Here is a 17,185-nt window from a genome sequence, read left to right on the forward strand (position 1 = left end):
CCACGAGGGCAGCTACATCTCCCCCAGTGGTGGTGCCAGTTCATAGAAGCAATGCATCGTCAAGTGTTCTGGAACATTCGTGTCATTAGTCAGTGTTATCATTCCTCACTCACTTGGGGACTCTGGACAGCAGACCCACATCCTGGGAATGGGGATCCCCAGCGCCAGCAAGGATGCCATAGGAGGTGTATTTGGTGCCTTTTTCTAGGCTAGATAAGCTTGGAAGAGCATGATAATCAGTTCTGGGGGGAAAATCCTAATCTGGAGTCATAGCTGCCTCCTGGGAACTCTTTTTGGTGCTCTTAGAGGACTTCTTCGCTTTTTATGCTGAATTGCGGCTGCGTTTCGCCAGGACCTTGAGCATGTCTTCCCTGGGGGCCAGCTTCAACTGTTTCGATTAGTCACAGATGGATGAATGATTAGACCCTCCAAAAGAGGTTGAGGGGACTAAGTACGATGAAATTTTGCCCCCCCCCCCCCCTCAGGCTCTGCACAGCATGTGGAATACGGCTGGTCGCTGGCCATCCATCCACCTCAAACAGAGCATGAATCCAAAGTATCATGCCCCGGGGAATGCATCCGAGTGGTTTTCTTGCACAAACGAAACTTGTAAGTGCAAAAAATAACTTTAAATTCAAATTGGGAAAATCCAAGATGGCCACCATGGGAGCAATTTTCAAAAGAAAATAAGCCTGAGAAAAGAACAAACCCCCTTAAAATGCAGTGATTTTAGGGGGGGTGGTGGAACTTAGGACTAACCCCCAAACTGCCTAAAAATCACCTTTGGAGACCCCGCAAAAATTGCTGTGACAGGCTGTCAGCTGTATACTCACTGTGCCATGCTGTGCTGGGGAGCTGCAGGAAAGGGAGCTGAAACAGCTTACAGAGAAATCCTCCGCTTCAACAAGACTTGAAACCTATACTAATCTTCTGACTGCCACTCTGGTCCGACACCTAAGCCAGAGACTTCCGCCGCCTCCGAGACACACCATGCACATGACTGGGAAGAGGAATGCAGTCGGCCCTCATCCCAGACACACCTCCATGGAGCCACGCAACCTGCGCTCAAACCCACTAGTGGATAAACCTGGAGTAAGCCAGCTCCTAAGGAAATGGTCCCTGAGCCCCGATCTGAAAATGCAGGCAAGTACACTGCAAAGCAGCCAACCTCCTGGAAGCAGAGTTTACCCTTAAATTCTGCAGATCTCCCACAACCAGAGCTGTCCCTGTGAGGATCCTCTGCACCAAGAAGATGTGAAGCGAGTAAAAATACTGAGCAGAAGAAAAAATAAACACAAGCAGAACAGACTAGCTCCTGTCTCATTTGTAGGAAAGCAACTGGTGACTAAAGGGCAGTGCAGAGTTAAGAATGGAGGGTCAGAAAAAATTATGTAAATGAGGCTTCCTATAAAGCAGTCTTGCAACATGAGTTGCATAACCCACTTTTCCAGGAATAGAGTGGGATTGTACAGAAAAGCTAGATACCAGTTTACACACTTGAATTATAATATGCGTGACTGTTATTTTTCCATGCATAAGTGCCATTTGGGCACAAACTAGTATTCTATAAAACTTTAGCATGCAACTCACTTAGCATATACCATATATACTCGAATATAAACTGAGATTTTTGGGCCCAAAAATGGAGGTCTCTGCTTATATTTGGATCAGTGCTCACCCTGTTGCAGGCCTCTGCTGGGCCTGCTGTAAGACCTGGTGGTCCAGCGGTAGGCTGGGACAGGAGGGATTCTACCCACCCCCTGTCCCGGCCAACTGTTACAACTTTTACCTTCCTCGCCTCCCCAGCGTACCTTAAAATCCCCGGTGGTCCAGAAGAGAACCAGAAAAGGAGTGATCTTCACACACTCCTGCCCCATGCAGAACCGCTAGTGATTGGCTGCTGTGAGAACTGAAGTGAGGTGCTGCATTTAAGCATATACATTTGCATATACTATTGACATGTACGTGGGCACACCTAAATGTCAGCGTTTAAATGCTGATTTACATTAGTATTTTGTAACAGAATCTGGGCACCCAGATGTCATTATAGAATTTACACTCAGCATGCTGCATCTTGATTAACTTCTGGCACCCTTTATAAATTGTTCCCTATCGTTATGTACATTTTAGTTGGATGCGCTTACTGCATCTGCTTGAGGAGACAGTAAATGCACCTGTGCTAATTATACAAGTAACAGCATGCAGTATGTAGTCCACACACCCATTCTTCATCTATAACCATCCAATTCCTGCCCCCAACAAACCATGCAGTTAACATGCAACTTAGCATATGCTGTCATGCTAGAGCGGCAGCAATTACTACCCTCATGTGCTAATAGCATGCACTGATAGGCAGATTAACTACTTAATGCACTTTAGTAAAAGGGCCCCTACATCTTTCTTCTGCTCCAAAGGTCCGGTGATCTGCTCCAAAGGTCCGGTGATCTGAAATACATGGATGGATTCCAAGGTTTGATTTCAGTTTTGGAACCAGCGGAGCCTGAGAAAGACCGTGCAGCATCCCTTTCAGAAATCCATTTACCTGCCCATAAAGCAGCCATGGAGGAAGCTTGTTAATATACAGTAGCTCCTACTAACAAGTTTCCTCTGAAACAGACAGTTTTCATGCTACAACAGCCACATAATGTAAAGATGGAAGTGAATACCTGGTAACTTGGGGTCTAGAGTACAGAAGCTTAGAACATAGCCAGATGGCAAGATCTTGGACTTTTGAGATGAATATGAAGAGCGATAGCAAGATGCAAGAGAAAGAAGATGACCTCCACCATCTTGCACCTCTTCATTTTACACCCTTCTCATCTTCTCTCATTTGTTTCTGAGAAAAGGGGTGACGGGGTAAGGATGGTTCCTTCCTCCAACACTTAGACCCACCCAATGAAAGAGGTTTTCCAGAACGCTTGTATCAACAATGCATAGGACACAATTTGAAAATATTATGCACAGCACAAAATGAAACAATTAAAAAGTAACTATAAAGAAACACAATTATCATTCTCTTATGTAAGAGAAGACAATATGCAAGGCCCTGGTGGGACCACTCGGAACATGCAAAAGACCAGCTCTCTAGCAACAAAACCTCACGGGACTCCATCCTCCTTTTGCGTCTCTTTAGGTATAGGGTGCAGAAGGTGGCCTTCATCTTCAAGGAGTGGATGTCCAGATTGGGCCTTTTACTTCTGGTCCATAGCACTGTGATGTTTTGATTCTTTCAAAAGAATGGGTGCTATGAACTCTAAAAGGTTAGAGAAAGTTGCTGTTTGCTGGATGTCAAAGTCCTGTGGATGTTACTTTGCCCAGGGATGTCTGCAACACCCCCACCAAACTAATATTCCAGAATAAAGGTAACTCTGGTATACTAGTGGACACCATTAGAGGTAAATGTAAAACATAATAGATTCAATTGATATTGCTATACCTGCTCTCGATTCATACATATCCTGCTCTATACAGGAGCTAAAACTCAGTGAATGATATAGAGAAAGGGAAGATCTTCAAGCACCAAGAAATGCAGTCCAAGACCAAGAAAATGTGACAGAAAGATATAGAAATTAGCTTGAGATCTTTCAAATCAGTTTGCCTGGAACCTATGATGGTATCTTGAATCCAGGTGTGAAGTAATGAAAATCCAGTAGGCTGGCCTCCTCTTCCATTAACATCTCTGGTCAATTCAGTATCAGTTTCAGATACCCTTATGCTATTTCTTTCTACACTACATTGAACAAAAGCATTATAATATAGAAATGTTTTTGTTTGAGCTTGGGGGGGGGAGGGATTTCTCCAAGTTTGCACATACCATGACAGGAATAAACCTCATTCCTAAGCTAGGGCATGAAGATTATGATCTCTGTCTCATCATAGTACAGTAAAACCTTGGATTGCAAGTAACTTGGTTTGCAAGTGTTTTGCAGGACAAGCAAAATATTTTATTAAATTTTAACTTGATATACAAGCAAAGTCTTGCAATACGAGTACGTACAGTATACATCATCACAACTGAGCCGATGGTTCTTCTCTCTTTGACGCTGGAGTGTAGTGACTGTTCTAAACGAGTGAGGTCTTGCAATATAAGTACATACAGTATTTTGTATTAAAGTTTTTGGGTTGTGGAACGAATCGTTTGAGTTTCCATTATTTCCTATGGGGAAATTTGCTTTGAGATACGAGTGCTTTGGATTACAAGCATGATTCTGGAATGAATTATGCTCGCAAACCAAGGTTTGACTGTACTCGCATAGTACCAAAGAGAGCTGTTTTCTAGAGTTCATATGTTGTTACATGGATAGGCAACTTATCCAGGTGTGCTTGGAAGTTTTTGATTAAGCCTGCAGCACCCAAAATGATATGACATATATATTGATCCAAAACATCCACACTGCAAAATAAAGCAACTCCTGGCTTAATTCATTCCCCCGAGTACTGCACTAGACTTTAAGGCTTGGAACCATCCAGTTCACTCTGACCATGTTAGACTGCAGCTGGTTTTTAAGAAAATATTTTAAATTTTTATTTTTTTTTTAACAATTTTCTTCTTAAACAGGTGTCTACAAAATACAGGCTGTGTCAGGATCTCATCATTCTCAAATATTTGTGTTATTTGAATTAAAGTAATGATATTTTTAACCTGATGCCAGTGGGTTATGTCATTCTGAGCACTGACGGGTATTTTCTAAAAAACAAAAACAACTAACCACCCTTTTAAATCAGTGGTCTCAAACTCGCGGCCCGCCAGGTACTATTTTGAGGCCCTTGGTATGTTTATCATGATCACAAAAGTAAAATAAAACAGTTTCTTGATCATATGTCTCTTTATAAATTGCATTAAGACTTAGCCAAAAGGAAAGATTTATACACTATAAAGAGTTTTACCTCATGCAAAATTGTCATTTCTTTAATAAGACATTAACTATTTTTTTCTGAGGCCTTCCAAATACCTACAAATCCAAAATGTGGCCCTGCAAAGGGTTTGAGTTTGAGACCACTGCTTTAAATGTTGATACAAACATTGTTTCCTCTCCAAAGGGACCAGAAAAGCTGCAGGCTACCCTCATCTAGAATAAGCAGACAGTAATGGGTTACACGTGGTTCTGAGCGGAAGTTTAAGGGGCCTATTTTTAAAGCACTTAGACTTACAAAAGTTCCATAGGTTACTTTGTAATTTTGTAAGTCTAAATGCTTTGAAAGTACTCTTCTAAATACAAGAGATGTGCCAGTCTGGGTATTTTTCAGAGCTGCGATTACTGCTGGGTTATTCTGAATAATCTTGACAAAACTAGATTAAAATAACTAAAGCCCAAAATCATTTTTTAAACCTGATCCCCCCTCCCTTTTTTTTTTTTTTTTTTTAACTAAGCTGTGATAGAGGTTTCTATTAGAGAATGACACAGACAAATTTTTCCTTGTCCCCGCAGGGACTCGATTTCCCTGTGAGTTTTGTCACTGCCCCTGCCCCATTCCTGCAAGATCTGCCTTAACCGCACAAACACGTAAGATGTTAAAGCAGGGATCTCAAAGTTCCTCCTTGAGGGCCGCAATCCAGTCGGGTTTTCAGGATTTCCCCAATGACTATGCATTGAAAGCAGTGCATGCACATAGATCTCATGCATATTCTTTGGGGAAATCCTGAAAACCCGACTGGATTGCGGCCCTCAAGGAGGGACTTTGAGACCCCTGTGTTAAAGTGTTTGAGGCTTGTGCAGATGAGGACAGAGCTTGCAGGAATGAGACAGGGACAGGAAAGAACTTACGGGGATGGGATGGGAAAAAGCTCCAATGCGTAGAGAATTCCTATTAGCGGAGCATTTAGCACCCTGGGCCATGGTAGAAACCTCTATTGCGGCTTAGTAAAAGTAGGCCTTAGTTTGTATGTTATTGGATGCATGTTTCCAGATCTGTCCTTTACTTACATTTGTATACCGCTTTGAACTGTTATAAACAGTAGCAGTGTGTCAAATTTTAATAAACATAATCAAAGGCATTTATTTGAGCAATGGCTGCTGTTATCCACATACGTTTTATTTATTAATTAGGATTTATTAGCCACCATTATTAAGAGACTCGCACTTAAGGCAGCATAAAACAGGTATAGCTTGACATAATACTTATATTAACAGCATTAACAATGGTAAAATGATTAAACATAAGTACAGTAGCAGCCTAATACAAATGCAATGGGCTGAGAAGCTGGGGAACTAAGTTCAAAACCCACAGCAGCTCCTTGGTACCCTGGACATGCCACTTAACCCTTCATTGCCCAAGGTACAAAACAATCATAATCCACCATCCCCAGGCCTATTATTAAAATCTCCTGGTGGTCTATTGCAGTGGTTCCCAACCCTGTCCTGGAGGACCACCGGCCAGTTGGGTTTTCAGCATATCCCTAATGAATATACATGAGACAGATTTGCATATAATGGAAGTGACAGGTATGAAGAGCTCTCTCATGCATATTCATTAGGGATATGCTGAAAACCCAACTGGCCGGTGGTCCCCCAGGACAGGGTTGGGAACCATTGCACTACCACCAGGAGGTTTAATAATAGGCCTGGGGATGGTAGAATATGATTGTTGGGGGGAGGAGAGAAGGGGGTCAGTTTAACTAAAAATGAACTTGCATTTTTGGCCAAAACGGAAACTTTCCAGAAGGTAGGAGTGATATTTCTGGGTATTTCTTCTGAGTTTAAAACCTCAAACTTCCCTCCTCCCCTTTCACTCTTCTTAGTTTGAGTAAGACTGCTCTACCTGCTTCCATCCTGAAGGGAGGAGATAATCTGGAGGGAGATTGGGTTAAGTGAAGTTTCTGCATCTGGTGGGAGGTGGAAGATAAAAATGAACCCGTTCCAAAAAAAAAAAAAAAAGACACAGGAGGGGATGACCACACAGCAAACATGGGAGATAACACAGGAGCAGTAAAGGATACCGTAAATGAAACTGTAAGGACAGCCAAGAGTAGAAGGTCCAAAAAGGTAACACGAAGGGAACTTAGATGTATGTATACAAATGCTAGAAGTCTAGGAAACAAAATGGGAGAACTAGAGACGATAGCAAGACATGAGAACATGGATATCATTGGCATAACAGAAACATGGTGGAATGAAGAAAACAAATGGGACACAGTACTACAGGGATACAAACTATATAGAAGGGATCGAGAAGGGCAGAAAGGTGGAGGTATTGCCCTATATGTTAAGGAAGGAATAGATTCTGTTGGAATGATTACAACAGACAGGAAAGAGAAGCTGGAGTCCCTCTGGATCAAAATTCCTGGTCACAATGGCGCAGATACAAAAATTGGCCTTTACTATCGTCCCCCAGGACAGGCGGAGGTCACTGACTCAGAAATGATGGAGGAAATCAAACAAGTATGCAAGACAGGCAATGTAGTTATATTGGGAGACTTCAATTTCCCAGGAATAGACTGGAAACTAGGAGCCTCCAACTGCGGCAAGGAGGCCAAGTTCCTGGAGGTGCTAGGGGATTGCTTCCTGGAGCAAATGGTAAAAGAGCCGACAAGAGGCGACGCCACCTTGGACTTGGTCCTAAATGGTCTCACCAGACCGATAACAGAAGTAGAAGTCATGGTTCCACTGGAAACGAGTGATCACAATGTAATCAACTTTAAACTTGACATCGGGAAAGGGAAACATGCCAAAACCTTAACCACCACCTTAAACTTTAAAAAGGGTAAATACAATTGCATGAGAGCCATGGTAACAAAACGACTCGAGAAGATGGTGGACAAACTTGAAACAGTAGATCAGGCATGGTGCCTATTGAAAAATACTATTGCAGAAGCACAAGATATCTACATTCCGAGGATTTCCAAAGATCGGAGAACTAAAGGCAAAGGAGAACCGGCATGGCTTACCATACAGGTGAAGGAAGCCATAAAAGAAAAGAAGGACTCTTTCAAAAAATGGAAATGCACGAAGACAACCGAAGCCTGGAACAAACATAAAGATGAACAGAAGAAATGTCACAAGGCGGTGAGGGAAGCAAAACAGGACTATGAGGAAAAAATAGCCCGGGAGGCCAAAAACTTCAAGCCCTTCTTTAGATACGTGAAAGGGAAAAAACCTGCAAAAGAGGCAGTGGGACCCCTCGACGACAAGGGAAGAAAAGGGTACATCAAGGAAGATAAACAAATCACAGACAAACTAAATTCCTTCTTTGCGTCCGTCTTTACGAAGGAGGACACCTCAACAATACCTGAAGCGGAGAAACTGTTTACAGGAGAAATAGAGGACAGCCTCACCACAGTTGAAGTGAACTTAGATCAGATATACTACCAGATCGACAAACTTAAAAGTGACAAATCCCCTGGACCGGATGAAATTCACCCGAGAGTCTTGAAGGAATTGAAGGTTGAAATCGGAGAGTTATTGCAAAAACTTGCAAACCTGTCAATCAGAACTGGTCAGATACCAGACGACTGGAGGAAAGCGAACGTCACGCCAATCTTCAAAAAAGGATCGAGAGGAGAACCGGGCAACTATAGACCTGTGAGTCTTACGTCTGTCCCCGGCAAGATGATTGAATCACTGATCAAGGATAGCATAGTTCAGCACTTGGACACACACGACTTGATGAAACGAAGTCAACATGGATTCAGGAAAGGGAAATCGTGCTTGACGAATTTACTCCAATTCTTTGAGACCGTGAACAAGCAAATTGATAGTGGAAAGCCGGTGGACATAATATACTTGGACTTCCAGAAAGCATTTGACAAAGTTCCACACGAAAGACTTCTCAGGAAACTACAAAGCCATGGCATAGAGGGAGATATACAAAGATGGATAGGCAAATGGCTGGATAACAGGAAGCAGAGAGTGGGCATAAATGGGAAGTTCTCCGACTGGGAGAAAGTGACTAGTGGTGTACCCCAGGGCTCGGTACTTGGGCCGATCCTTTTTAATATTTATATCAATGACCTGGAAAACGGAACATCCAGTGAGATCATCAAGTTTGCAGACGACACAAAACTCTGCCGGGCAATCAGATCACAGGAGGACAGTGAGGAACTCCAGAGCGATTTGTGTCGGTTAGAAAAATGGGCGGAGAAATGGCAGATGAAGTTCAACGTGGAGAAATGCAAGGTAATGCATTTAGGCAGTAAAAATAAGGAATACGAGTACAGAATGTCAGGTGCAACTCTGGGAAAAAGTGAACAAGAAAGGGATCTGGGTGTACTGATAGATAGGACCCTGAAGCCGTCGGCACAATGCGCGGCAGTGGCAAATAAGGCAAATAGAATGTTGGGCATGATAAAGAAAGGAATATCGAGTAGATCGGATAAAGTTATAATGCCGCTTTATAGGGCAATGGTCAGACCCCACTTGGAATACTGCATCCAACATTGGTCTCCCTACCTAAAGAAGGATATAAAACTGCTGGAGAGGGTGCAGAGACGAGCAACTAAACTAGTGAAGGGTATGGAGAAACTGGAATATGAGGATCGACTTAAAACACTGGGATTGTTCTCCCTTGAGAAAAGGAGACTGCGTGGGGATATGATCGAGACCTTCAAAATACTGAAAGGAATCGACAAAATAGAGCAGAGAAGATTATTTACATTGCCCAATTTGACACGGACAAGAGGACATGAAATGAAGCTAAGGGGGGACAAGTTCAGGACTAATATCAGGAAGTTCTGCTTCACACAGAGAGTGGTTGACATCTGGAATACTCTCCCAGGGGAGATTATTGCGGAATCAACAGTCCTAGGCTTCAAAAGCAAACTAGATGCATATCTCCTTGAGAGAGGCATATAAAGATATGGTTGGCTATAAAATAAATCACAAAAAATTGCACCCTCCAAAATACAGGACAAAAAAGTCACCTTTCTTTACAAAAAGGGAGAAAAGACCTCAGTGTCTAATAGGGGCTCTTTAAGCTTCCCATATAGACAGGCTAGTTTTAAACAGAATTTAATCCTAGCAGACACATCCTTGGTCAGAAAAACTCCCAATTAGTAAGTGAACCTCTATTCTAATTTTCTAATAGTTTTATATATTTTCTTATAATTTTATATATTTTTTTAAACTTTTCTTCAAACAACAATTGTCAAAAATAGAAGTCACTTATCTGAGCACTTCGATATTCAGGTGTAGTCCTGGAGTAAAGCAAGCAGGAAAAACTGCTCTATGGAAAAAAGCTATCAGTCAAAACATTCTTCCAAAATATCCAACAGGGGCCCCTGTTTCGCAACAAAATGCTTCGTCAGGGATTTGAGCGATCACACACCCACTTTCATCCCTGTCAAGGGTGCAATTTTTTGTGATTTATTTTGGGCATCCTTTTCTTGATTTTTTGGATATTTTTGGCTATAAAATAAGCCAGGTGTATACCTGGCAGGGCCTCCGCGTGTGCGGATCGCCGGACTTGATGGACCGTAGGTCTGATCCGGAGATGGCGCTTCTTATGTTCTTATGTTCTTAATTCTTTATTCATTTTCAGACTTTCAATATGTTGACAATAAATCCAAACAAATTAATAATAGATATATCACTTAATACTCATCAATAGTACAAATGATATATTTTCAACAGCATGCTGATTAAGAAACTGTCTTCCCTTCTCATCTCCTCATAGACATACAAAGTGTACACATATGCAAGCATGCAAACACGCATCAATGTACACTCCCCACCCTGTGCATATTTACATGCAGAGGGGTTGGAAAGAATTCTATAAACTATGCTCTGTATGCCGTTCTCACTTGTAATTGCAATGAAAAAGTCTTAAAAACCCCCAAAACTGAGGTTTAAGAAAATTTTATAATTTAAAGCACTGACCAAAACAAGCTAGTGCCAGACAGTTATGTGGGCACCTCTGATAATACAAGTGCCCGGCACAATCTCTGGGGCCTGCCAAAGACCTGGATGATCAGCCTGTAATGGTCAGCATTTTTTTTTCTAAAAAACATCTGACTGCCGCAGACTGAATCATGACTGCTCTGTGTCTTGACCATTTGCACATCTAGCCAATCTATATGTGTACATGATGTTATTTACATATGTAGATACTTCATAACCTGTTATAAAAGAAGGCTGAAAACCCCAAAGACAGGAAAAGGATTCTGAGCAAAAACTATGAATCCCAGTCAGTATGCAATCTCTTCCATCCTAACTTGGAGGAAGTGTTAGTTCCTAAAAGCTAGTTACAAAATGTATTTCATCTAATATAAATACTGTATATCTTATGCTTTTATTTAACCTTCGCTTGTGTGTGTGTTCAAGTGCACTAGCATGGTAATCACACTGCTTTTATCAGTTCTAGGACAGAAAAAAAAAAAAAGGGAGGGATGTCACCCTTTTACCATACAAGGATACTCTTCAAGCCTCAGAAAATACACTGTACAATTTTATAAAACCATTATTCTGGTGTTAATCTTAAAAATAAATCATGACACTCTAAATTAAAAGTGTGTGTGTGTGGGGGGGGGGGGGAGAAAAGAGACAGAAGGTCAGTTGATATGGCTCATCTGCACACAGATCCAGAGTGGGAAGGGTCTCATCGCTAAAGATGTATAAATTGAGGGAGTAAGCTGGCTGTCAGCACAAGGGACTCAGAACAAAGCAGCAGGAGAAAACTGGATTGGAAGCGCTGGAAACTACTAATTCCAGGCAGGTAAGAGAACGCATCAGCTAGGACAACTTGGAATTATACCTGCCTTTTGGGGGTATCCCTCCCCCCTATTTACTCTTTGGAATATATTAAGCTACATTATTAGGGCATGAAATAATTCACCTTTTGCTATCATGAACTTTCAGAATGGGAAACACTCGGTTTGCAATAATCACTGTGATTTCATTACTTTTCGCCTGTGTGGCAGCTGATCCAGCTTCCAGGGAATGGAAATCTCTAGGAAACCCACACAACAGAGATTTGGTAAGTAATGGATTGATACTGAACACCTAGACACTATCGTGATGTGTTAGCTCCAAACAGAGAAGTAATCGATATCTAGTTATCCTGGCAGGAAAGACTACAGTTTCTTACTGACCTATGATACATTATCTTTGAAATAAAACATGCAGCTCACATTTTAAAAGTAGGAGCCACTCCTTAAATATAGAAAAATATCACGTGCTTTTCGGTGATCAGATCATTCAAAGTGCATGAACTAAAAATGCAGATGGCTTAAAAGTTTTCTGCTGCAGCTGTGTTTGAACAAGCATGAGGATTATCCAAAGATGATGCTCTAAAGGAGCTGGGTCTAGGTCAGGGACAGGGTTCTTGTGGCTGGCAGTCCTTATCTACCCAGTTGGCTTGTGTCACCACATCACTGATGCACCTGGGCAGCAGATAGGAGTGGTGCAAGGGATCTACTATCTGCAGGGTCTATCTGCAGCATTATTATGGGGTTTTTTTTTACAAGGAGAATAGAATGATGAATTAAACAAGCCTTAAAATTCCGCATGCAACATAACTGGTTGGGAATTCTACTCTCCAAAGAGACTATGGCAGGGAATGTTCGTGTGGTACAAAATAAGCAAGTGTGTAAAAGCCCTTTTGTTAATACAGCTCTAAAGCTTTGTTCCTCTCAAAATTAGCAATATCAAAAGTAAAACATGTTTGGATTTTTTTTTTTTTTTAAATATACTCTTCTCCCTCCATATTCGCAGGGATGCGGGCAGAACATAGGCGCAAATATGGAAAAACTGCGAATAACTTTTTATACGTTATTTGCGGTTTTTAGAAAAAAAGCTGTCTTTTTTTTTGTATTGTAACCACGAATAACTTTTCTAATGTTATTCAGGGTTTTTTGAAACAAGCCACTATTACTACTACAGTATTGAAATTCTCAGATTTTATTAAACAACAATACCTGTACTGTACAGTCCTATTCTCAGGGCAAACAAAAAGTTCAATACTAATAGTTCGATACAGTACTGAGAGGTCAATACTGGAATACATCTTTTCTGTAAATACTCCCCACTCTACTTCTAGCCCAATTATTGACCACTTTTTATTGGCGATATACAATTTGCTCCCAGTCACGAGAGATATGATGTAGGACCTCTTTCTGTGGCTGTTGCATTTGGGGTTCGCTTTTCAATTGCGGAGACATTCTTTTCCAATAGCCTTTCTAGTGCCCACTAGCAAAGCAGCTCAGAGAGAGAATATATTTGCTGGTAATCCTAAAAAGACACACATTTTTTTCTTTTTGATTTATTTCTTTTGTTGTTTAAGATTATGGAATATTTATACCCCCTACCCTATGTTTTTTCCTTGACTGTTCTGCTCTTTTAAACATTTTGTAGTTCATTCCCCTCTTCCCTTTTTGCTTGTCTGTTAAGTTTGTTAATAGTCCTTTTTGGACTTAAATTTTTTGTTAAGTATTATATTATTCCCTAAATACTGTAATTTTATTGCTATGTTCATCGCTTTGAAATATGATTAAGCGATTAATCAAAAACATTATAAACTTGAAACTTGAACTTGAAACATTATTGCCTAGATGTCAGCCGCTTCTTTGCGGTATCATGTTAAGAGTTATTGCTTCAGGGCGTGTTCTCACAGAACGGCATTTTCACAGTGCAGACTCAGCTACAACGTTCAAAACTAACATGATATCGTGAATGGCGATGGAGAAGCGGCTGACATCTAGACGATAGGCAGCCTTAGTACTGAACAGTAATTTATGAGACTGATATTTTTGCAGCAGAGGAACATAACAGCAAGGGAGTTTTATAAAAGTACGGATATTATTAACGAGACTGTTGAAGAAAATGCAGCTAGCAAGATAAGTATAAAAATGATTTGTGAGACATATATATTTCTCAACAGTGTTTCTCATATATTGAATACAACCAAATCTAATCTAATCTAATCTAACTAAATGAACTTTTTAATTCAGTTGACAAAAACTGAGAAAGGAAAGAAATAATGCAAAAAAAAAAAAAAAAAAAAAGAATAAGGTGGCTGGTGGTTTTTGCCTATGATTATATTGGGAGCACTATGAATAATCATATATTAAGAACATAAGAACTGCCATCTCCGGAACAGAGCCTGGGTCCATCAAGTCCGGTGATCCGCTCACGCGGAGACCCAGCCTCCAGCCTGCTGGAAAGTCCTCCTCTGACGCAACTTCCAGTTATGTCAGAGGAGGACTTTCCAGCAGCCACACACAGTTCCGGCTGCTTGTAGAAAAAAAATAATTCAAAATCACCTAAAGGTAGGTGGAAGGATTTATTTATTTGAAAGAGTTTGCTGATGCACAACCTATTTGAGTAATTTTGAGGATTACAGCTCCTCTCTGGATTCTTTTGAGTTTTCTTCGGGTTGTTCCTCTTGTACCACCTTGTAATTTTTGTTAAGCTGTGGGGGGGGGGTATGTTTGGAGGGAGGGAGATGCTCGGACCGCGTGAAGGGTGCTGGAGGGGGGGTGGAGAGAGAGTGGGGATAAGACAGAAATGGGGAAGAAAGAGAGTGGGGCGAAGACAGAAATGGAGAAGAAAGAGAGTGGGGCGAAGACAGAAATGGGGAAGAAAGAGAGTGGGGCGAAGACAGAAATGGGGAAGAAAGAGAGTGGGGCAAAGACAGAAATGGGAAAGAGACAGTGGGGAGAAGACACTGAAGGGAAATGGAGAAGAGAGAGAGAGAGAGGAGTAGAGAGACATTTATAAACAAAGCCCTGCCAGTTGAACATCTCTTTCTCTAGTTCAGCAGCCAGAACTTTGATTTATAAAATGACAATTGTACAGAATATTGTTTCTTTTTATACTTTAATAAAATAAGTTCAGTGTAAAACTATTTGAGGCTTGTATGGATGGGATCAGATGGTTTGCAGGGACAGGATGGTGATGGGGACCGAACTTGTGGGGACGGGGACAAATTTTTTCCTCATGTCATTCTCTACTACAATCACAGGAAGAGATCAAAAAAGTACTTGGGCTAGTGTCCAGCTGACAAACAGCATGTGCATTCTTCATCATTTGTGACAGATGAAAGATCTCACTGAATGATTATTTGTTTGGATTTTCTCTAGTTTTTCAAGTTCCTGAAGTTGTATGTCAATGGCAGAGGGATGCACACAATGGGCAGTGGCAGGAAGGACAAGATTCTCAATGATGTCACAAGAACAGACCCCATGTTTGACAACTTCCAACAGAATATGGGTGCCAATGACATCTATGATGCCTAAGTAACATTACTTTGTGTGTGACATATATATCTTGAAGTGACTGTAAAGTAACATAATAAATGCTGGTGATCTAAAGAAACCATGATCCGTTTTCTACAGTAAATCAAATAAACAGCAATTTGTTAGATTAGTACTGCTGTTAATTTAGGTTTTGTTAATAAATGCTAAAAATACACACTATGTTTACTTATAGCTTTTTACTTATTCATTGGTCTTCAGAAGTGCCAATATTAGCCAATTGGTGTGAGTGGCCAAATACTATGTGGCACTAGCCTCCTCATCAGACCGTTGTGTTTTATATAAAGTGCATTAGTGCTTCAATACTTCAGTAAATAAATAATCTTCCACTTATCTTTTTTTTCTTTTTCTGAGTTTTCCTTTTGTCACAAAATTGCCAGTGATCGGGATGGGGTGGAGCTAAAATAGAAGGGGGGACTTGTTTCTTGATACAGCCTTCGGGCGAAACATGTCGGAATGACTGGTCCCTTCCCGATAATTACCGACAAAGGGAAAACTCAGAAAAAGAAAAAAAAAGATAAGTTGAAAGATTAATTATTTATTTACTGAAGTATTGAAGCACTAAAGCACTTTATATAAAACACAAACATAGAAAGAGACGGCAGATACGGGCCACGGCCCATCTAGTCTGCCCACCCTAATGACCCTCCCCTACCTTTGCCTTGTGAATAGATCCCATGTGCCGATCCCATTTGGCCTTAAAATCAGGTCTGGCCATTCAAATCAATTGGCTAATACTGGCACTTTTAAAGACCAATGAATAAGTAAAAAGCTATAAGTAAACATGCTGAGAAGTACTGTTTTTGGAGAACACGAACGATAGTATAACAGTACAAAGGATTGCTGCACACATTACTTATTCAAAAATACACATATACACATATATTAGACTGTCTGCTATATATTAGATCTGAGAGAGAGAGAGAAAAAAAAAAAAGATACTAGACCTTTATGTTATTGTCAATTAATACATGTACTTTTGGCAAATCACACTGGCTCTTTGTGACCTTGGGCAAGTCAGTTTGGCCCCCTTTTATCTAGCCAGGGTAGAGCATTTTAGCACAAGTTGGCAAGGTAAATGCTCCAACACTCATAGGAATTGAATGAGGAGTGTCGGAGCACTTAATTCGCCAGTCCACGTTAAAACGCTCTACTGTAGCTTGATAAAGGGGGACAAAGTGACTTGGCCAAGGTCACAAAAAAACCTGCGATTTGAACCCCGGCTTATTTAGTTCTCATTCTGCAGCTTTAACTGCCAGCCATTTTCTTTGTTCCATTTTCCCCACAAAAGTCCCTTTTGGTTGGGGTTTGGTTTTTTTTTTAATTTAAAGGAAGTTTTCTTTTATTTGTTTCAATAAAAACACACCAAGCAAAAAGAATAGTAAGAACTGGTAGCAATTACACATGAACAATTCAAAATCCTGAACTGAAATAGCTTCACAAATTCCCAAGCCACAATGTCTCTGCAACAGTATCAAGACAAAGAAATAAACCTCTGAATTTTACATAATATTCTCCCTCCCAAAGGACAAAGGGGGGCAGCGGATCTGGAAGAGATGGAGAGGAGATAGGGAGACCAGACAAAAAGATTAATATATACCATAACAAAAATTTGTGAATCCCACCAAACATCTTACAAAAGTCCATTTGACTCCTGAGTGTTCAGTTGAATGATGAGGATGAAAACCTGTCTGACAAGGGTGTAGTGCGTTTGTACAATGAAGAAAGTCAGAAAGTTGTATTGCTACTACCTTTTCAGTAATTTTAGAAAGGAAAGGCAAATTAGAAATTGGCCTATAATTTGTAACTTCAGCAGGGTCTAATTTAAAGGCTTTAAGCACAGGGGTGACTACAGCATGCTTCCAGGTAGGAGGAAATGTAGACGAAGTGAGACTATTAGAGACTATAGCCATCAACGGTCCTGAGACGCGATCCAAGAATCTTTGCAAGAGGAAAGCTGGAATAGCTCATCAAGTCTCCTGAATTCTATTGTCTTAAGAT

At 40.8% G+C, this 17,185-nt stretch overlaps 1 protein-coding gene across 5 annotated transcripts in view; it reads right to left on the reverse strand.

Moving 5' to 3' along the window:
- Nucleotides 1–17,185, reverse strand: part of BTD (biotinidase) — a 54,143-nt gene that overhangs the window by 22,592 nt on the left and 14,366 nt on the right. For 2 of the 5 annotated variants that reach the window (XM_033930730.1, XM_033930731.1), the window contains exon 2: nt 2,395–2,445. The exons of 2 other annotated variants lie outside the window; for them this stretch is intronic. Coding sequence is in view for 1 of the 3 variants with exons in the window: in XM_033930728.1 (XP_033786619.1) it covers nt 2,395–2,521 (127 nt within the window). In the remaining 2 variants the exon portion in view is untranslated. Of the gene's footprint in view, nt 1–2,394; nt 2,537–17,185 lie in introns of those variants that run through there. One more of the 5 variants, XM_033930728.1, reaches the window with a different exon arrangement.

The sequence above is a fragment of the Geotrypetes seraphini genome, chromosome 2 (genome assembly GCF_902459505.1).
Source record: "Geotrypetes seraphini chromosome 2, aGeoSer1.1, whole genome shotgun sequence".
NCBI lineage: Eukaryota > Metazoa > Chordata > Amphibia > Gymnophiona > Dermophiidae > Geotrypetes > Geotrypetes seraphini.